Source organism: Chrysemys picta, chromosome 8, assembly GCF_011386835.1.
Source record: "Chrysemys picta bellii isolate R12L10 chromosome 8, ASM1138683v2, whole genome shotgun sequence".
Classification (NCBI taxonomy): Eukaryota; Metazoa; Chordata; order Testudines; family Emydidae; genus Chrysemys; species Chrysemys picta.
Genome location: NC_088798.1, coordinates 54,368,520 through 54,393,761, shown reverse-complemented (window position 1 = coordinate 54,393,761; position 25,242 = coordinate 54,368,520). Strand labels below are relative to the sequence as shown.

Below are 25,242 nucleotides of genomic sequence, written 5' to 3'. Positions count from 1 at the left end.
GCTTCAGGGCATAAAACAACCACAAATTTCCTGGGTGTAGGAAGACTCTTTCCCAATGGGCAGATTATTCCACAATGTCTGATATGAGAATTCTTGTACCTTCCTTTGAAGCATCTGGTTCTGTCCATTGTCAGAGACAGTGTGGACCACTGGTCAGGTCTGCTGTGTCAATTACTTTGTGCCTATATTCATCAGTTTCTTTTTCCAGTTTGACCGCGGTCAGAATTTAGGTAGGCAGATTACAATTACTCACAGTAGAATTTGACAGTACACCATGGCTAATACCTTTAAACTCCTGAAAAGAGCCATGAGAACTTTAGTGACCAGTAGATGTTAGGACCTTATTATAACATAATTTGTGATTTCCCTGTGGGCCTGTTTTTCAGAAGTGCTGAGCACCTGCAACCTCATTTCTAGTCAATGAGACCTGTGAGTACCCAGCTCCACTGAAATAGGTCCTGTATTATTTTCTTTCCGCAAAACAGGCTGTATCTCATACAGTTCTGTGTGGGTTTGCGTGTATCCAGGAATCATGTGACTTGCTCTTTGCTTTACTCTACCCAGCTATATAATAGGCCTTATTAAAAAAAATAAAAAGGCAGCTAGAACTGTGAATAGCACACTACATGTGGCTTCATCAGGCCCTTATGCAATGGAAGAATAATGTCCTTTGACTTGTGTTCAATACCCTTTATTTATACACTGCAGAATTGTGTTTGCTTTTTATTACTGCTTCTAAGCATTGTGCTTAAAGATTTAATGTTCTGCCTACTTTCCCCGATCTGTGTTCAGTAGTGCATGACCTTTGAGGGTAATACTTTTGTCAGATTTTCCTGCTAGCCTCTTACATTTCTCTACATTTAATTTCATACGTCTTCTGTTGCCCATTCTCCTAACTCATCAGAATGAGGCTGGCCTTTGATTTTGATGACAGCTTTTGCAAGTAAAGTGAAATTGGCAAATTTGGTAGTTCCCACCTGGGTGTGAAAATGTCTGCCATTTTGCATGGTAGAATGACCTGTGATCAGCCTTTTGCTCCATCCAACAACTATGGCTAAGGCCTGATAGGCTTTTTTGGTCCCAACGTGATACTGATGTACAAACTAAAGCCCTGATTTTGCAGTCAGTTCTGTAGGGGCAGAGTTTTGCACTAGTAAGGTGCTCATTGCTGGCTTGAGCACAAATGAGATTATAGCTGCCATTCCAAAACGCTTCCTCCTGCATCTTTATATCTCCTATCACTTAAAAAATAATGTGACATAAGTATCACCAATGTTCATTAAGGATAAACTGTATATTTCATTCTCTTGAATACATTATATATTACTTACTTACTATGCAAATTTATGGAGAACATGAATACCCGAAATGTGTCATCTAAACTAGAGACACATCATGATCTGGGAGTCAAGAGTCCTAGATTCTATTTCCAACTGCTATGGACTCACTGTGTTGCCTTGAACAAGCTATCTGACTTCTCTGTGCTTTTGTTTCCTCATCTATGATAAGCTTACCCATATTTGTAAACTACTTTGAGATCCTTGGATCAAAGTATTATATTTTATTATCATGGCATAATGTACATGCCCCTGTACAAGCAGTTCTGTACCAGGGCAAAATTTTCTTGATCCACACTATGAAACGCTATTGTGTATACTAGTAGTGCAGTGACTGTGTAGATAAATACACTCAAAAGCTCACACACAGGCACAGTCTTGAATATTAGAACCTGCTTTGTTAAGAGGAAGGATTTTGGCAAAGGCACTGGGGTTGATCCCCCACTCTTTCTAAAAACTGCCCTTTGACTTCCATGCAGACTGCACCGGATTTGAGCAAAAGCGCATAGTTTAACGTACACAGGATAGTACTTACCTGGAAGGGGGCTGCTGTGTCAGCATTTGAAATGCGTTCAAGTGCTAGTATGTGACCTGTACCCTCAGCCTCATGGGCCAGAGCCAAGAATGCTACCCACTGAACCATAAAGACACCAACAAGGTGTCGGCATTTCAAACACTTCCTCTGCATGATGTTGGTATACTCCACTCTTTCATCCATTTTTTCTTTTAACATTCTTCCCATCCTTTGCTCTGGGGAGCAGTTTAACGTCTAAGTATTGGTTTTTCCTTTCTTTCTCATATACATATTACAGCTCTTCCATGGAGGTTCCATTCTTGTGCCTATTCTTTTCTCCTCGCCATTAGCTTAAGATATATACCCAGCAGCTTTTTCTTCCTTCTTGGACAGTTAATGGGTTCTCTGGTCAGGTGCAATAATAATATAATAAATATTATATATTTCAGTTATATACAGTAACTTCTTTCATCCAAGGATCTCAAAATAATTTACCAGCCTTAATTAAGCCATGTACCAGGAAGTAGGTATAAGTCAGCCCACCTTGTAGAGCCCCTGTGTCAACTCTTCACAGAGCCCCAGTGCCTGTTACCCCAGCATTAAAGCTTATATAATAACTACTGTCACATACACTAAGTCCAGTGTCCTCCTGCATGAGCTGTTCCAAAAGGCAGCTAGCCGTATGTTGTATTCCCCTGTATATAAGGTCATTAGAGGAGCTGATGAGACTTTTGGGCTGCAGTGTTATCTGAGTGCAGATACAGTTCTCTGTGTCTTTCTGAATTAACCCAGATTCCACAGTTTCATTACTTCCTCAATGTGTATGAGACATTTGTTGAAAAATGAACAGGAGTACTTGTGGCACCTTAGAGACTAACAAATTTATTAGAGCATAAGCTTTCGTGAGCTACAACCCACTTCTTCGGATGCATATAGAGTGAAACAGATATTGAGGAGATATATATACACACATACAGAGAGCATGAACAGGTGGGAGTTGTCTTTACTAACAAATTTATTAGAGCATAAGCTTTCGTGGGCTACAACCCACTCTGAAACTTGTTGAAAAATGGCATGCAAGAGGGGAAGTTGGAGGACAGTTAAGTATCCAATAGAAACAAATACACACAGCAAATATTTTATTTTGAAGACAGCCATTCATCACTTCTATCACTTTCTTTCTGTGTTGTACCTCCTGCCGTTACTCTTTGTCCGTTTGTCTTTTCAGACTGGAAGCTCTTCAGCACAGAGACAGTGTCTTGTATTTTGATACAGTAGCTAATGTGGGTGCTGTTGGAAACAAATAATAAGTACTAATAATGCACTCCATTTGGAAATCAAGTTCCTTTCATTTTTAAATACTAGTTCTTTTCTCCCATTGAGTACTCCAGATTGATGCTGGCTGGGTTGTCAGTGTGCTGGCTGCGTTTGCTGTACAAAATGTGAATGAACTCTTGCGCACTTACTCAAGCCACAAGACTTTCATTCCTCTCTATGCAAAAACAATTCTCTGTTTAGAAAAACACTGATTGGCAAAAAGCGCTAAAGCAGAGAAGAGAAGAACACAGGGTGCCAGCTCCTGTTGTGACATTTAAAACAATATCAAACAGGAAGATGTAAGAACACCCAGGGGAGCACTTGCTTTGTCTTCCGGCCTCATGTTAATTGCTTTGCATGTAAGCTATACTTGCTTTATATCCCCATTCGATGCTATCACATGCGTGTGTCTGATTTAGCTTTAGTTAAATAAAGATTTGAGCTAAAGTTAAATAAGCCACTCTTAAAACAAAATAAGAGTATCTACACACAATTCAGCATGGTAGCCGTATCAGCAAAAACAGCGAGGAGTCCTTGTGGCACCTTAGAGACTAACAAACTAAATAAATTTGTTAGCCTGTAAGGAGCCACAAGGACTCCTCATTGTTTTTACAGAATTCAGCATTGCCTTAACCAAGTTATCTGATTCACATTAAACTAGTGCAATTTTCTTATATAGACGAGGCCTACGTCTGTGGGGATGGATTAGTGGGTAAGGGATGCAGTCATAGGTATGTGATAATTTGCACAGATAAGTGATATATTTGTTAACCATATGCCCATGCAATGTACCACATGCCTAGCATTTAGAGCATGGGTATTACGTACATATGTATGGCAGCTATATACTGTGTATATAGTATATATGAATAATACTGTTTTTTCATTTTTGTTCTTGTGAGGAAAGAATCTTACAAGTGTGCATGGTCAAATCTCTAATGAGTACTTGGTAGTTAAGCCAAATTGCATTTTGATCATGTTAATTCTGTTGAAAACTGAACAAATATATTTGGACTCTGTTTGTGTTTAAAGAAATGCTGAAGATGGTAATTTTTAGTATTGGGTAACAACATGATCTTCTTATTATTACTTTCTTTGCTCTGGCCCCACACTTGAGAAATATCTCACTGTTTCAAAATACTGGGCAATTAAAAAATAAAAGCCACTGAAATGAGGTTTATAATGTACCGATCTTTTATTTATGCTTAGTTGCACAAATTCTTTAATGCTGACCTGTTTGTTTTTTTTAAATAATTTTTTAAAAGGCTGGTGGTAGAGACTTTGCATTGAGTAATTGATATGAAACATATCAAACGTTTCCTTTATTTTTCTCAATAAAATGGCTTATGTTACCTGCTCAATTTAATTTAAAATATGATTACACATACCCCTCTTTCAAAACCCATTTAATGTCACCTCAGCTACAGTTTTATTTCTCAGCTCTCCATTCAGTGTGTGTGTGTGTGTGTGTGTGTGTGTGTGTGTGTGTGTGATTGATTGCTAAAGTTAAATAATCCACTCTTAAAACAAAATAAGAGTGTCTACACAGAGTTCAGCGCTGCCTTAACCAAGTTAACCGATTTACATTAAACGAATGCAATTTTCTCATGTAAACAAAGTCTACGTCTTGGGGAGATGGATTAGTAGTTAAGAGATGCAGACAGTGAAAATCTGTCACTCCTGCATGATTATTTACATTGGATTCAATAGCAGTTTTCTCTGATTTCTTGAGTCAATATGATTTTAGTTTTCATTCTGTGCCGTACAATGCTGTGTACTGTTTAAATAAGCTTTGTAATCTGAAAGCAAAGCCACAGAGCCAATCAGAGTAAATAAAGCTATGTAGACTTATGCAATATGTTTATATGCAGTAGTTCTGCAATAGAATTATTGCTTGCAGCATCTTTAAATCCATCTCAAGTTCAGCAGTATTGTTTACTGTCTCCCACAGTCGTTCTTTGTTTCTAGCAAGTGAACAGGAAGTGATTATTAGCTTAACAAATAAGTTAAATCACATTCCTGGAAAGAAAAATGTTGTAACGTTTCTTTTTATGGGGGAAGGTATTGCAATTTTTGAGAACCCAAAAATATAATTACTACTTTAAAAAAAAAAAGTCCTTACTCCTTTTGCCTACACGTAAATCTTGTTTTTCTTGATGTTGACCTTGTATTTTCATACAACGAAGTGACTTTTGCCACATTAAAACTATCTGAATATATTTGCCGTATTGATAATTCCTATGACCAAACAGGAGAGTGCAGAACTGGAGGAAAACCATCCCTGTGAGCAAATGTTGAGTGTGGTTAAGAGATTAGAATTCCACTTTGACAAATTTAGTTTCTGTATTTAAATTGTGAGCAACCTCCTGCAGTTGAGGTTTTGTGGGAGAGCAGGATCATTCCCTGGAAAACCTCCACTCTGTGTATGCACGGTGTAATCAGTGTAATCTGCAACGTCTGAGCAGGTTGAGAAGGTGAGGATTATGGAGAACTTTGGAATCACTGAGCACAAGTTTGCTTAATGCAGTTTGGGAAGGCATGAGTTCATGGAGTGCAGCTGGACAAGGGGATAGATTTCAGAAAGCCAGTTCTGGGAAATGATGACGTCTAGGGCCATGTTGTCCTCTCCTATGGTAAAACCAGTAGGAGTAGCACAGAGGATCAGTCACCTGGCAGAGTTTCTAATGAAGATTTCCCGCAAGACAGAGGGGGTGGGGTACTGCAGATGAGCTAGGGGGATTACTTATTTTATTATTTTACAGCACCTAGTAGTGTGCTGGCTATTTCACAATACAGATAAGACATGATCCCTGCACTGAAAAGATTCCAGTCTAATTTGACACAATGGTAGAATGAAGAAGTAACAAAACAAACAGGTGGAGATTAGGGAGGAAAGAGAAGGGGACAAACAGTAAGATAGCACAGTTAGTCAGTAAAGGCATGTGCCCAGCACAGTGAAGTTGACTCACTTCTTGTGGCGTGGTGATACAGATGAGTCTTCAGGAGGGATTTGAATGTAGAAAAGTCTCATGGGGTGAGCTCTGGTAGGGCAGTTCATCTGTATGGGGTGGTACAGGAAAAGAGATGGGGATAGCTGAGGGAGCACTGAAGCTGGCATCGTTGCTAAATTGAAAGGTTAAGGGTGGTGCAATAGGAGACTATGTAAATGGGCAAGGTTATGCAAGGATTTGAAGATGAGAATAAGAAAAACTAAATGGCATGGAGAAGCCAATGTAAAATTTCAAAAATGGGTGTGGCACAAGCAGATTGACAGGCTAGGAAGATGATTTTAGCAGCTGGCGGGTGGTGATGTCGATGTCCTGAAGGCATGAAAATTCTATCACAGGGAATTTCTAAAACTAGATTAGATAAAATGCCAGAAAATGTACCGTGGGAAACTATGCTGCAGTGATAGGGATATGGATTAGATTAGTTAAATGGTATTTCTTTCTGTAGTTTCTATAATTCTTCCTTGCGGGATCTTTCTAATACACACAGACAATGTGGTTCTGGAAAGACCAAAAGGGAATAAGGCTAACTGGTTTTTCCAGATCAGCTCTTCAGACTAAGCTGTGTAAGTGGTTAAAGTAAGGAAGCAAGATTACTAATAATGTACATGAGTAAGGCTACGTCTTCACTATGGGGCGCGGGGGCTCGATTTAAGATACGCAAATTCAGCTACGCGAATAGCGTAGCTGAATTCAACGTATCCGAGCCGACTTACCCCGCTGTGAGGACGGCGGCAAATCGACCTCCGCGGCTCCCCCGTTGATGCTTACTCCTACCTGCGCTGGTGGAGTACAAGCGTCGATTCGGGGATCGATTGTCGCGTCCCAACGAGACGCGATAATTCAGTCCCCGAGAGATCGATTTCTACCCGCCGATTCAGGCGGGTAGTGAAGACGTAGCCTTAGACTGGCTGCTAAATTGGTGCAATTTATGTTAGCCATTTAAGCAACCTTTTCACCTAGTTATTCACATGATATATCATATAGTCTGCCTTTGCAGCACATAATGCATATCTAAGTATATTATGAAAAAGCATTATGGTGGTGTTGTAAAGGCTAATGTTTTATTTTAAAAGATATGTATGTTGTTGTCAGTTTTTCTTGTTCATTTAGGGTAGTTGGATTTGTGCTATTGCCTCTTTTATGGGCCTTTTTAATGTATCCCCATTTCCTGGCCTGCCTTCTCATCCTGTCAGGAAGGGTTATGATGGTATTCTGTAATCAGTCTTTTTTGTCTCTGTACCAGTAGCAGACTCTGAGGCCCTGTAGGAATTCAGAGCTCTTCTGTTGAGATCGCTCAGATGTTAAAACCCTATATTAAGATCCAGACTAGTTATGCAGAGGTGGTCTTGGAGGGAAATCCTAAAAACAGCCAAGCTTGGGAAGGAAATCAGGATGAAACGTGTGTTGCTCTGTTGTTTTTGAGTTACCAATAAAGCCAAACCTCAGGAAGGGGTGAGTTTGGACATTGGCCCAGAGTCTGCATGATCTTTGAGATCAGGGCATGGACACAGCTGTTTTGCAGTCCCCACTTGTAACTTCATTCATCTGCTTGTTAAAATGAAAGGAAACTGGAAGTAGGGGTTAGGTTTGGGATCCTCATTATCTGTGAGATTGAATCTGAGTTTGGGAATAAAGGCCCCAATTCTGCAAAGTGCCGAGTGCCTCCTGAGAGAGCACTTGGCACCTTCAGAAGATGCTCAGGGCCACAGCTAAAGGGCCCAATCCTACTGTCATTGTAATTAATAGGAATTTTCCTATTGGCTGCAATGGGAGCAACATGAAGCCATAAAACAGCAAGGAGTTAGGCCCAGATTTTCAAGTGTGCACTAATCTTGAATGCCTCAATTTTTAGGGTATGGAAGGGTTCTCAGAAACATACTCAAGGAAGGCTAAATTGTATGTTTGATTTGCACAGTTGATTTAGGAAAATCTTTCTAGTAAATGTCTTTTTGAAGACACATTCCTGGAGAGGTGTGAAATGCCAACAGTTAACACACTCCTACCTAGTTTATTTTATACTTTCTTTTGTTCAAACATCACTGTACTTTAATCTCCCACCACCCCAAAAATATTTTCATATGCGGTATGGATGTAGAATCATAGAATATCAGGGTTGGAAGGGACCTCAGGAGGTCATCTAGTCCAACCCCTGCTCAAAGCAGGACCAATTCCCAAGTAAATCATCCCAGCCAGGGCTTTGTCAAGCCTGACCTTAAAAACCTCTAAGGAAGGAGATTCCACCACCTCCCTAGGTAATCCATTCCAGTGCTTCACCACTTGTAACTTGTGTCTTGCTTACAGAGGCACTCCAGGATTGACCCACAAGGATTTTATAAGTACATCTTGTAGGCAATGTTCCTTTTATATTTTTGCTTCCTCTAGCATGTACAATTTTAAGATTCGCAATGGGGGAAAAGTGTATGTGACAGAGAATGGGGTACAGGTTAACTGTTGAATTATGAAATCTGATAGAACTGTGAAAACAAAGAAAGAGAAATGACCCATGCTGATCTTTCAGATCCAGTTGTCTTGGCTCAGTGAGGGCAGAGAATTGGATAGAAGAGGCGGGTGAAAGTCCTTGTGAGAAGCTAGGCAAGAATCAGAATGATGAGAGATTTTTTTCGTTTAGTTTTTGTAGGAAAGACTTAAGAAGTTTCATACTTTTTTGGAAACAAAGGGAAGGTAAATATGTAAATCACATGAGACCGCTAGAGATAAAGGCTGGGACTGAGTGATCAATGCATCTACAGTCGTTTTGAAAAGTTTCTGTACTGCATAGTGAGCCTCTCCATTCTCAGAGGACGTCAGTCACCATGAGTGACATAGTGTGCACTCCTTAGCTACTTAGAAGCTTGCAAAAAATGGGCCAAATTCATAGGTGAGTCTAAGTAGACTTACTTGGCTGAGACTTTCAAAGCCACCTAGAAGATTTGGACACCCCATTTCTATTCATTTTAATGGGAATTGCATAGGCACTTCTGAAAATTCCAGCCACTTTTGTTTGTTTACTTATTTAGACTCTCTTAGATTGTCCAGCTATGCTGGAAGAAGGACAGGAGGCACTGGATGTGGTTTAATTAAGCTAAAACTTATTTCCTAAATGTGTCTGAGAATACCTGGCAGATAAAACACGTAATTCCATAATCATTTACATATACCTGGTGGAGGCTGCTCACAGCCTTCCATTTTACCCAACCTGGCCCCCCAGCCAATTCGCTGAGTATTAAGGGGAGCTATAAAGGGGGGGGAGGGAGGTTGACACCCTGCCAGACCAGTCATAGGAGCCCCAAACTCCCCTCCTTATAAAGGATTACCTCATTTATATCCTGTACCAATACATTTTATCTGATCACCATATCCCTTCCCTCTGGAGTACCTGCACTGGACATCCACCCCAAGCTTACATGATGAGTTGCGACATCATAGCCTAACCTGTGTTTCATGTTTGCCCCAACTAAGCCCCCAATTGGAAGGCAAAAAAAAAAAAACACCCAAAAACCCAACCCCACCTTGCCTTGCCCAATGGTGAGGGGGGAAAATTCTTTCCCAGCCACCCAGGAAAGGAGCAACTAGCATAATGCCCACAGTGGATCATGGCACAACCTGCAATTTAATTACTTCCATGGGTGGGGGGGTTGGTGCTGCTCCACCTGGTCCAGGTAAAAGAGGGCTTTTCCTGCACCGGCAGGGACCTAAATAATCCCCCTTCTCTTCCCGTCATCTGGGGGATGAGTCAGCATCCCCATGCTGACCTAGTCTGAAGCTGCCAAAGAAGTCATTCTGGCTCTCTGGCCCCTTTAAGAGGCCATACATCCAGGGCCGGCGCTTCCATTTAGGCGACCTAGGCAATTGCCTAGGGCACCAGGATTTGGGGGGGCGGCAATTCGGCGGTGGGGGGTCCTTCCGCGCTCCGGGTCTTCAGCAGCAATTCTGCGGCGGGTCCTTCACTCGCTCCGGGACCCGCTGCCGAAGTGCCCCGAAGACCAGGAGCGCGGAAGGACCCCCCGCCGCAGAATTGCCGCCGCCGACGATTGGGAGCGCGGAAGCACCTAGGGTGCCAAAAACCCTGGCGCCGCTCCTGCATACATCTCTTTCAGACAATGGCCCCCACCACTTAATATGTGGTGAGATCATTCATGGAGTCCCTTAGACATCACCTCCGAAGTTTGCATAACTTCAGAAGGAGGTATAAGAAAATGCACTGTAAGTTAAAGTAGCCCCGTCCCACTTTAACTTGTGTCTTCTGCCAGATCCTCAGTATGTAAGTTACAGAATCTCTTGTGTGAGTATGATAGGCGTATAGAATATAAGATTGACAAGTATTTAGGAGTGAGGAGTGTGTATTTGGTATATAGGTAAAACCTGGCTGTAATGCAAGGCCTATAGGCTGAGGCCTGTAAGATTTTAGCTTATCCGCACTAGGCTTTAGGCTTAAGTACACTTGACATGAGTTTAATAAAACTCCTTGCGATTAGGTACTACACAATATTGTCCCTCTCCATTGTAGATCCCCCCTGTAATTTTCCTTGGTCAACTCAGTCTTCATCTTCTCTCCTAAAATACTCTGTTGTTTGTTGTTACCAGGGCAGAATAGCTGCTACCTGTTGCGTGAAATGATGATCCCCATATCTCCTCAGAAGCTCCAGTTGGCAGGTTGGGTCAACAATACCTATGCTGGTTTGAGTCAGTTACAGACAGATTCTCAGCTGCTGCTGTAGATTGCCACTAGCCATACCTGTAAGAAAAAGTTTTACACACTTACTTTCAGAGGGCAAGTAACTGAATATGCAGTTTATGAAGCATATTTAGATCCTTCTGGAATGAAAAGCACTCTGTACATGTTAGTTCCTTGTTAATTAATTATCTTTAAAGTAATTATTTGAAACAAAATTGATTGAAATGAGGTGTGTGTTTTACCTAGTACAGTGCTAGAGGAGTTGTTGCTTGGAGGTTCCTGTTCTGACACTCTTTGCTGTGCAATTCAGTTGTATTATTTTTTTCTTTACTCTTGTCTTGGGTTTAATCTCTCTTCATGGCAGTTTACAAAGCTGTATTTATCCATGTAGGTCCCTTTTAACATTTCTCTAAGCAACATATGAATTTATGAATCTGTCTGTGAAGTTTTAGACTAAATGTGCCATAGATTTCCTTTTGTTCTCCCAAGACAAGTGGCAGGTCTGTTTGCACTTCTGAATGTTGTTCTTGTGATGATTTAAAAAAAAAAATGGTGGGACGATTTATTCTCAGCATCTCTAAAGATTAAAGTAGTTTCTGCACAAATGTGCTAAATATCCTATATTTAAAGGTGCACTGTCAATTTAAAGACCATGGGTAAAATTTTCAAAAGTATCTGAGTCCCATTGTCAAAAGTGACATAGGTACTTAATAGCCTATGCCTCAAAACAAGTCAATGACACTTAGGTTCCTATGTGCCTAAGTCACAGTTGAAAATGGGTCTTCAGAGTTAATCACATAGGTGCATTTGAAAATTCTACCCCATATCTTTTTAATCAAACAAATCATCTTAGATGTTAACATTTTAAATAATTAAACTGGAAGAATGTTTAAAATCCAGTTTACTTGTCACTGTTTATCCTGTTTGTTTTCTTTCAATATTTCTCTCAACTTGGATATTGAAAATAAATTAAATCAATTTCACTTTGATTCACAGTCAGTTTCACTTTGAGTCCAAATACTACCTGTTTGGGTTGCAGATGCTGCAGGGGAATGTTTCTTTGTTTCAAAACAGTTGTTTCCAAAGGCATATATTTTAAATAGTAAAAACCTTCTAAAGGTCTTTGTTTTGGTAAAAGCTTGGTGTAACATCATGTAGATATTGCAAATTTCAGTTGGTGATGTCCTTCTAAGTCTGTCAGTACTCCTTGCTACTAATATACACCGTTAGCTGAGTGACACCAATATACCATTCCTTTATAATGCCATTATAGCTTGATGGGTAGCATTCTTGTGTTTAGCCCACAAGATTAAGAACATAAGAATGACCGTACTGGGTCAGACCAAAAGTCCATCCAGCCCAGTATCCTGTCTACCAACAGTGGCCAATGCCAGGTGCCCCAGAGGGAGTGAACCTAACAGGTAATGATAAAGTGATCTCTCTCCTATCGTCCATCACCACCCTCTGACAAACAGAGGCTAGGGACACCATTCCTTACCCATCCTGGCTAATAGCCATTAATGGACTTAACCTCCATGAATTTATCCAGTTCTCTTTTAAACCCTGTTATAGTCCTAGCCTTCACAACCTCCTCAGGCAAGGAGTTCCACAGGTTGACTGTGCGCTGTGTGAAGAAGAACTTCCTTTTATTTGTTTTAAACCTGCTGCCCATTAATTTCATTTGGTGGCTCCTAGTTATTATGGGAACAAGTAAATAACTTTTCCTTATTCACTTTCTCCACATCATTCATGATTTTATATACCTCTATCATACCCGCCCCCTTAGTCTCCTCTTTTCCAAGCTGAAAAGTCCTAGCCTCTTTAATCTCTCCTCATGTGGAACCCGTTCCAAACCCCTAATCATTTTAGTTGCCCTTCTCTGAACTTTTTCTAATGCCAGTATATCTTTTTTGAGATGAGGAGACCACATCTATATGCAGTATTCAAGATGTGGGTGTACCATGGATTTATAGAAGGGCAATAAGATATTCTCCGTCTTATTCTCTATCCCCTTTTTAATTATTCTTAACATCCTGTTTGCTTCTTTGACTGCCGCTGCACACTGCATGGACGTCTTCAGAGAATTATCCACGATGACTCCAAGATCTTTTTCCTGATTGTGGATTCAAGTCCTATACCATGACTTGGGCACATACCGAGTACTTAAATTGTAGTGGACTGGTATAGCCTAGGTGCTGCTTTCCTTTCTATCTGTCTTTGGTGGTGTCTTTGTGGAAATTAAAGCTTCTCTGGTATTTTGTGGAAGGAGCAGTAGATAACCTCAGCTTCCTGGCCAGTAACCTCAAAGGGGGGGAGGGAGAAAGGCTCTAATATCATAAACTATGTGATCTGCTATTGAACTCATAATGGCTGTCACATTTGCCTATACATTTCCTGCTGTGCCAGTAACAAACTCATTGTAATTTAGGACACTCTGAGTATAGTTCTGTATTATTACTATTTATTGAGTTCAGAAGGTGTGTGTTGGGTTCTGTGCTAAAAGAGAAGCTGGCACAATCATTGCCCCAAAGAATTTACAGTTTAAGTCCCCAGTCCTGCAGCTAGCTGTGTGGTGGATCCCTGCACCTACATGGAGCCCAATTAAGTCAGTGGGACTCCATGTGGGTGCAGACATCTGCCTGCATGATGGCAGTTGCAGCAGGGTGAAGGCCTGAGTTGTAAATAGGGTTACCATACGTCCGGATTTTCCCGGACATGTCCGGCTTTTTGGGCCTCAAATCCCCATCCGGGGGGAAATCCCAAAAAGCCGAACATGTCCGGGAAAATAGGGAGGGGCCGGCGCCGCTGGGTGCTGGGCCGGGGGCCGGGGCCGGCGGTGCTGGGCCGGGGGTGCTCGGCCGGGGGCTGGCCCGGGGCCGGGGGTGCTGTGCTGGGCTGGGGGTGCTCGGCCGGGGGCTGGCCCGGGGCCGGCACCCCAGGAGCCGAGCCAGGCTGGAGACGCTGGGGCTGGGGCCGGCCGCCGGAGGGAGCCGCTCGGTTGGGGTGGACAGACTGGGCCGCGCCTCCTCCCCCACCCCCCCCAGCTTACCTGCTGCCTGCTTCAGGCTTCCCGCGAATCAAATGTTCGCGGGAAGCAGGGGAGGGGATGGAGTTGGGACGGGGACTTTGGGGAAGGGGTGGAGTTGGGGCGGGGGAGCATGGGCGGGGCTGGGGGTGGGGCCGGGGCCCCGTGGAGTGTCATTTTTTTGAACACTCTTAATATGGTAACCCTAGTTGTAAATGACAATGGAACCAAACTCTGTTCTGTGGGTGACCTTTATGTTAATGTTATATGCCAATCAGGGCCTAATTCTACTCTCTTTGAAGTTCATGTGAGTTGAGGGAGCTCAGCATCTCACAGAATCTTAACCTAAGGACTTTCAATCCACATGGAGCACCGTTGTTGTTGTGTATGGGAGTTGTATGTATGGATGAAGTTACGTGCTATAAAGCCCAACTGGATTAGCCCTTCAGAGTACATAACATTCCAAGGGGTTGATAGAGATTGTTAGAAACACGTCAATTTAATAGCTACCTATTCTGATGAATAAAGGATATACCTCAGTTTACTCTTAAGTAGTTTCATCTGGTATTGAGAGATTCTCCTTACGTGGTAGGAAGCTGTTTGCTCATCAAGCACATGCACAAAATATCAGTGCTAGCATTCTTTTGATTGGAGGAAATCACTGTGAAATTGAGACATATGGCCTGATTTTCAGTTGTTGGGGTCCCATGAATCCCAGTTAAGGTAATGCAAGCCTGAGGTGCTCAGCACCTTTGAAAACCAAGCCATTAGACATTCATATTGAAGGAAACCTTGGGGGTAAACTTTTCAAAATCGAGCTTTCGGAATTGGCATGTGACCTCCAGAGACTTTAATGGGTGAAAACTTGTCCAAGGGCTTCAGAGGCCCCTTTTTAAAAGCAGTAGATACAGTATTCTCGTAGGCAAACAGCTGGCCCAAAGCAAACATAAAAACTCCTCCTGCTTTTGGGTATCCTGGTTATGTCAGTAAAGAGATAGTCTCTGATTAAATCCAGATTGAGCAGTTTCCTGTTAGCATGCTAGGTCAGCCCACAATGTCTTATTCTGTAAGTCTGTGTTACTGAACTCTTGTCTGCCAAGTCTTTTTTCCTTTTAAACTTCAAGGCAGAGTTGCTGAAATAATGCAAATAAAAACGGTCCCTAAAAGTCCCTTAAAATGATTTCTAGCAGCTTGCTCTTTTGCTGGCAAACTCAATTTTGGGTTGTCAGTGTTTTTTTGTTAGCATTCTCGCAGTATGATGTCTTGGGCAAGTTACAATTTGTGTATTTTTGTGTGTGTGTCAATCTTAGAGCCAGATTCTCCCCTTCATCCGCATGCTGACGTGAATGGGAGTTTTGCCTGTGGAAAAAGAGTAGAATATGGCCCTAACTTTAATGTAAAAGGAAAAAAATTCTGCTAGATAAAAAATGTTAAGTTAAATACAATGAAGCACAAGTTCCTCTTCATGAAATGAAGGGAACTGTTAAATAATTAATAGCTGATTTGAAAAATCAAAACTTTAACAGTGAAGTATCAAAAATGAGGTTCGATTTTTTTTAACATGCAAATTGCTTGTTTTAGTTTATTCACAAAACTAAGTTTTGCTTAGAATTTTTTTTTACTTACAAAAATAATAGTAGTAATACCATCGTGTTGCTTTATGCCTTTTCTGGGTGGGGTTGTAAAGTGCCATGGCAATTCACATACTTTTCAATCGCAAAAGGTTAATAAATAGCAATTCTAAGATTTTTGTGGGATAAAATCTTCAAGTTCCAGTGGTGTCACTCCATTTATTTCAGTGGGGTTGCATTGACACCAGTGCACTTGAGACCAGGTTCTACCCCATACCGCTATCCATGGTGTAGACACTCCATGCCAGTGAGTTCACAATAAGGTCCTAATCTGTTTATGATGTTAGCATTACCTTATGTATTATCAAGATGTGGTTATTAACGCCCTTGACCCTCTACTTATCTACATATCCTTTCTCATTACTCTCTGTTGATCTTTTATGCCCCAATCCTGTAACCTGCTTCAAGCAAGGAGAAGTCCGCGGGGACTCCTCCAGAGGCATGGCGATCCAGCCACATGGAGCAATTTGCAAGATTAAGACCTTAGATAATGAGCTCTTTGGGTCAAGGATCGTGATTTCTTTGCAGTTTAGAAAGCCTAGCACATTGTGGAATGCTACTGGAAATAAATGATGATGATAAATAATTTCCCATGGACTTTAGGGATGTAGAAGTTATTGCTCATCGCTATTTTGGTTCCCTGCCTGAATCATCTGTATAAGAACAGCTAATGATATTTTAATATAACAGGGAAAGCATGTTGTTCCTTGTTCTACAGGCCCAAAGCATATGCTACATTTAAGGGTCGGCAACCTTTCAGAAGTGGTGTGCCGAGTCTTCATTTATTCACTCTAATTTAAGGTTTCATGTGCCAGTAATACATTTTAACATTTTTAGAAGGTCTCTTTCTAGAAGTCTATAATATATAACGAAACTATTGTTGTATGTAAAGTAAATAAGGTTTTTAAAATGTTTAAGAAGCTTCATTTAAAATTAAATTAAAATGCAGAGCCTCCTGGACCAGTGGCCAGGACCCGGGCAGTGTGAGTGCCACTGAAAATCAGCTCGCGTGCCGCCTTTGGCACGCATGCCATAGGTTGCCTACCCCTGCGCTAAAACAAAAGAAATGTCCTCATTCACAAGTGAAATGCTGCTGCTTTAAAGTAAGATTTCAGATAATGCTCATTTCCTCAAACTGAAGGAAGGATTTCGTTTTTAAGTGATTTATAAAAAAAAAAATTAAAAGCTATATTATAAATGTAAAAATGATTTGCCAGGGGGATTAAAGCCACTTAAGGGGAAATTTAGCAAACTACAGGTTTTGCATTTATCTTCTCACCCTGCACGTACCTATCACTGAATGATACAAATCCACAGTTTGTTCCCAAATTGGTTTCTTACCACTTCTTAAGTTATCATCATTAATAAGTCTTCAAACTGGCTGGATTGTTTTAAGATAGTGAAGTAAAATTAACAGAAGATTTTACATACATATTTATTTATCTCCATAGTCTAAAACACGACAGTGACCAAACCTATATATAAAAGAGATCTGAAGACTAAAGAAAGATTGCTAGTTAGATCCTTTATTATAACATTGGTCCCTGATTTTAAAGCAAAGTAGCAAGAAAGGCAAAATGGATCAAGATTAAAAATTCATGACAGTGACTTGATAAATATTTAAATGTATATTTTAATTACTTTCCGATTGAGGATGGTGTGTGCAAATAATACTTGTATCCTATGACTGTCTAATCACCAATTATTTATATAGCATCAGAGGTGAGCTAGGTATTATTATATCCATTTTATATAAAATTTTATAAACTGAGGCACACAGACTAAGGGTTAGATTATGACTGGCTTTGCATATATGAGCTGAGTGAGTAAGGTGCAAAGAGTCTTCTGCTGTCTGTATGTCCCTGCAAAGTAGCTAGACACAGTTGTAGACCACCTAAAAATGGGTGGGGAGAAAACAGGGCTATGTAGCTGTCTGGCCTCAAAGGGAAGCATATGCTGCACCCTCTGGAAAGAATGTACGGCAGATGTTCTCCTCCCATGCCAGGGAGCTCTGGGAGATATTGTGCCTCCCTGAGCTACCTTACCTCCCAGAATTCCTACTGGGGCAGTATGGCCCTTCATCTCCCACCTACTGGGGGCTGTACCTTAATGACACAATCTGTCCGTAACTGACTAGCCCTGGCCACACAATGAATTATTGGCAGAGCGAGGACCCTAAAGCCCTAACTCCCACTTTCCTGGCCTGACCCCCAGACAACAGTCATCCTTCCTAGCCAACTACACTACCAAGAAAAAAAAAGGAGTTTCTTCTTGTAAGAAGGAGTGAATACAGTTCCACGGCTATCTATGACTATATTGCTAATACTTATACAAAGGCTAACTCAGCAGCCTTATAGGAAGAAGATCACCACACCAAGTTAGTAGATAAGTCTGATTCAGGATCCTATTAAAGTCAATGGGAGTTGGATTGGTCTCCAAATTATGCTTGACTTAGTTGCCCAAGTAGTCTTGTTAAAGCCAACAGGACTACTTGTGTGAGTCGGGCCTGATCTACACATGCAGTTGTACTGATTTAACTAAAGGTGTGTTTTAAAGTTAATTTAGTTAAATCGGTGGAACTTTGCACGTGGACACTTTTAAATCAGGGACTATCTTTTTGTTCGGTTTTTGTACAGTGTCTAGTACAATGGAGTTCTGGTCCTTAACTGGGCCTTCTAGGCACTACCACATTACATAAAATAATAATTTAAACCTGGCGTTGAAATGGTAAATTTACAAAGGAAAACTAAGCTGATACAATTAGTTTTAAACTGATATTAGTTTGGACAATTTTAAATAAACTGGTAAATGAGTGCATTTTTGTGTGTAGACAAGCACTCCAGCACATAGCATTTGCCTCTATAAAGGACATCTTGATTGTAGCAGAGCAGGTCTGGCCTCACCCTCCTTTTTTTTTTTCTATAGATCCCTATTATGGTTTTGTTTTGTTAAAACCTGTTTAACTAAAACTCCCAGCATTAAACAGCTGAGAGAAAATCTGTCTGTGAAAAAGTTGTTGTTGGACTGCATTGGAGGTTTTTGCCAGCCTATCTGTTATTAGGATATCAAAGTGTAGCAAGTGGGGTGATATGAACAAACACAACATAATATCTGGTTGGTTGGTTGAATGGACAAAGGAGCCTTTAGAGTTCCATTGGATAATCTGCATCAATGGAGGAGAAGAGTACCAGCCCTCAAGAACTTCAAGCCATATACTGACCTTAAGACGCATGCATTTCTCTTACTGCTGTCCATAGTAGTGCCACAAATAGATTGAAGACAATATATGGTCGCAGAGCCATTCATAAAGTAGACACAAAGGTGGTTAACTGTGCTCTGAGAATGGTGGCAGCCATTTTGGGGAAGAACTCTAGAAGAGAAACCAATGTTGGAAACTACCAAACATGAGACTTTCTTCCTCAAAGCAGCACGTGTGGATACAACAGCAGTTGGCTACCTCAGAGAAGCCAGACTCAGGCTTGCAGTTTTCTAAAAGAATTTTAAAGCTCACAAAACTGTGTGGGGCAAGGTGACTCTGGAAATTGATAATTGACTAACAAGTCTTTCTTTGTGTCTTGCCAGTTTGAATCCAGTTCAGGCTGGTAGTTACCAAAAGACACAAACATCTCATGGCTCTTTGCTGGCTTCAGTCCAGTACCAGGTGTTTGTGTCTCAGAAACTGCCATCATAGTTGCCATTAACAAGTGCTTTATTTGGCAGTCTTGTCAGAGACCAGTGATTGGCTGAGCATGGAGATTGAACTTCCTTCTAACTCCTAGAGGTGGTCCTTTCTGGGAAGGTTGAGCTATGTTGCCAAAGCAACATGGAGAAACTTGTACTTCTGCTATTCAGGTTGCACCTGCTCTGTAGATTGAGGACCTCAGACTCTGGCATCTTTCACCAACATTGAGTTCAGATAAAAAACAACAGTTCTTTAACAAAAATTACAGAATTTCACTGAGGGACAGCTGGGGAAAGGAGAAGCAGCAGTGGTGATATTATATTGCTGTTAGCTGGGGAGGGAGAGGCTGGGTGTGGGGAAACCAGCTGTGCCACTCTGTCTCTATCTCGAATTTCAGTCTCGGTAGAATGTCGGGCATAAGCTAGTGTCTGAAAGCTACCAGAAAACAAACTATTCAATGTCCTAATGCTGAAATGCAACGGAAGTAGCTTGAACTCATCCTATTCTGTCTTGAGACTGTAGCAAAAAATAATGATGGATAAGACTGATTAGCTGATTTAGACCATCCTTGGTCAGTGCATGGTTTTTCTCTACAACATATTTATTAGTGCTTCATCCAGTCTGATTTTAAATTAGAATTAAAATGTCTAAACAATGGGGCTTCCACTACTTCCTGTGGGAGATCATACTACAGTCTAATAGACCTTGTGGTCAAGAAATGTTTCTTGATAGCCTACATTTTCCTTTGCATGATCCCATTACTCCTCAATATATACATTTTTCCTACCCTAAATTGTACACATCTTGTACCCATATAAAAGTAACTTTATATTTAAAAGAGCTATTTTCATTTATTCAAACTGTATTTCAATTGTTAATTTACACAAGTCAGACTATGTTGCTTGCGGGGGATTGTTAACACTTTTTTTCCCATCTGGGATTGCAGACTCTCACAGACAGGTATGAGCCATCTACTTCACTCCAAGGAAACAGTTTTTTTTCCCATTCATGAAAGTTTATTGGTATCAGCAGTAGGTAGGCTGGATGACACCTACACACACCATTCATTACAAGGTAACTGAGCAGATGCACTTCAGCATACATTCCCCAAGTTGAATCTACAGTACCTTAGTAACACTGGCACACAGGTTTTTTTTTAAAAAGAAAAAACTATACACTTTGCTGAAGTCTCCTCTTTCCCGCTGTCTGCCTTTTTATTCCAATAGTCTCTAATAAAATTCTTCCTTAATATTGGGCAATTTAAACAAAAAAAGGGAACTTCTCATCAAATTGATGGAGTCATTACTATTGTATTTTATTTATTAGTGCGTGTATTTATAGCTTTCATTTATATAGCACTTGTAATCGCCGATACCTTTACAAACATGTATAGGAACTATTCACGGGGATCATTTTCCATTACTGACATATAATCAACTCTAGAGTGATAATGACAGTTCTTTAAGGCCTGATCCAAAAGCCATTGAAGCCAATGGAACTCTTCCCATTGACTTCAACAGACATTAATTCAGGCTCTAAACCGTACACAAAATGCTATACAAAAATGTAGACGTGATGAGAAATATTGCATCTCATTGAAACAAAGAGAAATAGTGACAGAATGTGATGATACATTTGGGATTTGACCAGGACACTAGAGTTAACACCCTCCTTTTGCAAAAAGCATTATGGAATGTTGAATGACCACAAGTGTTCAGGACATCAGTTTTATGTCTCATCTAAAATTATCACCTTTAGTGCATAATTTCCACCCCCTGCCTCAGTGTTCCAAACACCTGGCTGTGAGTATTGGTTTTAATACTGATTTAGAAATAAGAGAGCCAGTGAATTACCAGTATTATTTCCTCTCACACCTAGATGTTCCTTACAGGTCTCTTATCCAAGTACTAGTTTGGTTTAGATTGTAAGATCTAATGGCATCATAAAGTGTGGTGGTTTGACTACAGTCCGCTACTGAAACATCAGGTGAAGAATGTCAAAGAAATATTTTTAAAAGGGTAAACAATTCTGAAGTGTTTTATCAATAGACCCATCTTCTAGAGTTCAGTGGTCATCAAAAATGACAGAATATTTCAGGACTTGAAGGCACGCTGTCATTTATCCCTTACCCAAAAAGCATAGTTTAACTTCTTGTTCGGTACGGTAATTCTTCTCATTTGGGGTATTTGGTTTCTCCCATGCTTTTGATCCTTTATTTCATAGGTTGAAGGGGACCAATTGCCTCCAGGACATACCGTCAGCCAGTACGAAACATGTAAGATCAGAACAATAAAAGCTGGCACTCTGGAGAAACTTGTGGAGAACCTGCTGACAGCTTTTGGGGACAATGACTTTACCTACATCAGCATCTTTCTGTCAACATATAGGGGCTTTGCCTCTACTAAAGAAGTACTGGAACGTCTCCTCGACAGGTAAGAGTTAGCGAGTAACTGTAGAGAAAATAATAATATGGAAAACTGTCATGTTATGTACATGATGAGGAACATTGCAAGGAATTAGCTCAAATGTATTGAAGATGTATTTGAAAGGCTACATGATATTTAGATATTTCAAAATCAGTGCTGTTTCCTACAAGCTTGGAAAATCCAGTATTTCAGCTCAACCATTGGGTTGATAAATGTCTCTCCTCCTCACTTCATAAAGCCATCGCCGCCAAATAGGGAAAGATGGCTAGTTTGGGCTACTAAAGAACCAAATTGTGACTACTCTAGGGGAAGTGGCATAACTAATCCCAAATAACTGAACAGATATGCTGCAAAGTCAGAGTTATCACTGAATTCAAGCCATTAGTATCCCCTGGCACAGTCTCCTGTATGTACACAGAAGGGGCCATTGCCGTGTCAAGACCATAGACTGTACAGGCGTGAGCATACAAGCCTGTTCCATGTCTACTACACTGGGCCAGAATACTCATCTTTATCTCCTGTCGTGAAAGGACAGCAGATTGGCCTTTTTGATTTTTGAAGGAAGCCATGATACAGGCACTGTTTTTTTGGAGAGCTCAGTGGTTCCAGAATCAGGGCCGGCTCCAGGCACCAGCTTGCCAAGCAGGTGCTTGGGGCGGCCACTCCGGAGAGGGGCGCCATCTCCAGCTATTCGGCGGCAATTCGGCAGACGGTCCCTCATTCCCGCTTGGCGCGAAGGACCTCCCGCCTAATTGTCGCCGCAGATCATGATCGCGGCTTTTTTTTTTTTTTTTTGCGCGCCGCTTGGAGACGGCCCTGTCCAGAATACAAAATCTAATGTAGAAATCCATTTAATCTCAAAATAATTCAAGTTTAGTTGGAGTTAGTAAGGTGATTGGTCCATACATAAAAGACATCAGTTATCAGTCTGTAATATTCCATGCTTTTTATTCTGCTTATAAGTTAAGAATGGCTTTTTTGGTAGGAATACTTTAAGTTGTTTACATCACCATAGTGTAATCATTTTGCGGTTTCAGCAATTTCCCCCCCCTCTCTCTATTTATGACTTGACCTCCAAAGGGATAAAGGGGCATTTTATTTCTTGTGCTTATTTAGTTAGCATGTTGTCAAAATCAAGTGATGTACAGAAAGGCTATAGCATTGTCTAGTAATTAGAGCAGAAGACTGGGAGTTGGGACTCCTGGTTTTCTAGTCTTGGCAATCCCACTGACTTCCAATGTGGTACTGGGCAAGACATATATATTCTCCATGCTTCAGTTTCCCCATCTGGAAAATGGGTATAATGCTTATCTCACAGAGCTGTTGTGTGACTTCGTTAATAATGATGCTAAAGTGCTTAGAAGACAGGCCCTGCGTGACTCTTATGATAAAAAGTACTGTTCAGATACAAGGAGAAGAAAGGCCATGTAGGAGTTGTGAAAGAGAAGCCACACTGGGGAACAAGAATACAAGGTTAGCTTCAGACTTAAGAATGTCCCTGTCAATCTGCCAAGATCCAAAGGTGGAACACAATGGATGACAAAAATCCACAATGAGGAGAACACAAATATTATTCATGCAGAGAACTAAAGATACTATAGGATTCCTTCTTTAGTGTGAGCAACTCTTTCCATAACCTCAGTTTCATGATTCTTTGCTTCTGATGTAACTAATTTTCAACAATAAACATGAGGGGACACCGATTTTTTGTGGAATGTAGGGAACTTTGGAGCTCCAAGGAGTGATGACTCTCAAAATGAGGGACATTAAAGTGGTGTGCCTTGAGAATCTTTCACCCATAAGCAAATGAATTGTTAAAAAAATTTAACGAGTGAACAAACTGATATATGCCTATAGATTGGCTTGTTTGTTGTGTCACATCCAATAATGAAACTTCTATGGCATATAATTATTTTATAGGGATATATTTCTATCAGCAGGAACTTAAAAAAAATTCTAATATGTTGGAATTACTAAAATAAGTACACCTCTATCCTGATATAACACGATCCAATATAACGTGAATTCGGATATAACGCGGTAAAGCAGCACTCCGGGAGGGCGGAGCTGTGCGCTCCAGCGGATCAAAGCAAGTTCGATATAACGTGGTTTCACCTATAACGCAGTAAGATTTTTTGGCTCCCGAGGACAGCGTTATATCGGGGTAGCGGTGTACTTAAAAATTCAACGTAACTTTGTTTAAAAGCATCTATTTTAAACGCAATTTCTCTGACAGTACAGTTGCTTTTGATTTGCGTCCTGGTTCCCAAACTGTACTCTCGTCCATGTCTTTGACATTCTCCTGTATTAATCAGATGTGTACAACAGAAGATTGCCTTTTTGCTATGAACAATTAGAAGTTACCAGTGTCTACATTAATCCAAATCAGACGGTCAAAGGGGGCTTGAAGCCAGATGACACACTTCTAGCTAACAAATGGTTTGATTTGAAATAAAATACATATTTCCCCTTTAAGTGCCCAGGAGATGTGTGTGTTCCCTTTTTTGCATGGGTTTTTAATTTGGTTGCTCCAACTCTTTTATGTCTTTGTAGTTGTCATTTAGGTGCTGTTGAGATTATTATGCCCAGTTTAATGGGGGGAAACTGAGGCACAGAGAGATTAAGTGACATGCCCACTCACACAGGAAGTTTGGAAATTTAATCTAAGTCTTCTATGTCCAAATCTAGTGTCTTTACCACAAAACCATCCTTGTTCTTTGTGTTATCTTCGTTCTCTTCCCAGTTCACATACTGTACATTTGTAACTTACCAATGTGTAAAAACAATCGTGCACTGCGGGGCAAATCCAGAACCCACTGCAACACCTAGGAGACTAGATTGGGTGCTGAGCAGATGTGCTGTGGTTGGGAGGAAGGAATCAGTCCCAGGCTGCAATGCAACACTCTGGAGAATAGCTCAGCCTGGTAGCTGAAGTAAACTCTGCAGGCCCGTATGTGCTGCCTGAGAAGCTACAGACACTCTTGCCCTGTTTTGGCCTATTACATACTACTGTGCAGGGGACTCTCATGGACTGGTAGCCTATTCTGTTCACAGGTTGTGCTTGCCATGTGTAACCTGCCTATATCCAGTTTCAGCCCTTCTGCAGCCAAAACTGCTTCAGTTCCACCACCAAAGGCTCATTTGAGGCCACACAGAAGAAGGCTGGATTAGCCCCTTATTGCTGGGCACTCTGCTAGATTTGTATATTCCCTGCAATTTCTTGTGATTCATGCCATAGGTCACTATGGAAAATGAGCAGATAAGGACAACTGATAAATACATTAGGAAACTGTTGTAGAAGGGGGCAACTGCTAAGGACATATTTTTCATTATAAGTCACTCTGCGCATTCCTACTACATGAGTTTCTACATCTGAAAACACAGTGACACAACTGGCACCGTTGTTTGTAATATTGGCCAAGGACTGGTCATCCCTGAGACGTCTGTTTAAGTCAGGGTTGATTGAGGCACGTTAGCCGGGAGTGGGGTGGGGTGGGATGGAGTGAGGAGGAAGGGGAGGGCTAAGGTGAAGGCCTGCACTCTGCTTGCTCATGCTGATCCAGTTTCGTGGTTCAGTTGGGAACATCAGTCTCCAAAGATGTCACTCCAGCACGTTCATGAGTG

The 25,242-nt window shown here is 41.0% G+C and overlaps 1 protein-coding gene across 13 annotated transcripts in view; it reads left to right on the top strand.

Annotated features, from left to right (window-relative positions):
- Positions 1-25,242, top strand: part of RGL1 (ral guanine nucleotide dissociation stimulator like 1) — a 154,259-nt gene that overhangs the window by 66,071 nt on the left and 62,946 nt on the right. For all 13 annotated transcript variants that reach the window (XM_065554471.1, XM_065554470.1, XM_065554466.1 and 10 more), the window contains one exon: positions 21,416-21,624. In XM_065554471.1, the coding sequence (XP_065410543.1) occupies positions 21,416-21,624 (209 nt within the window). The remainder of the gene's footprint in view (positions 1-21,415; positions 21,625-25,242) is intronic.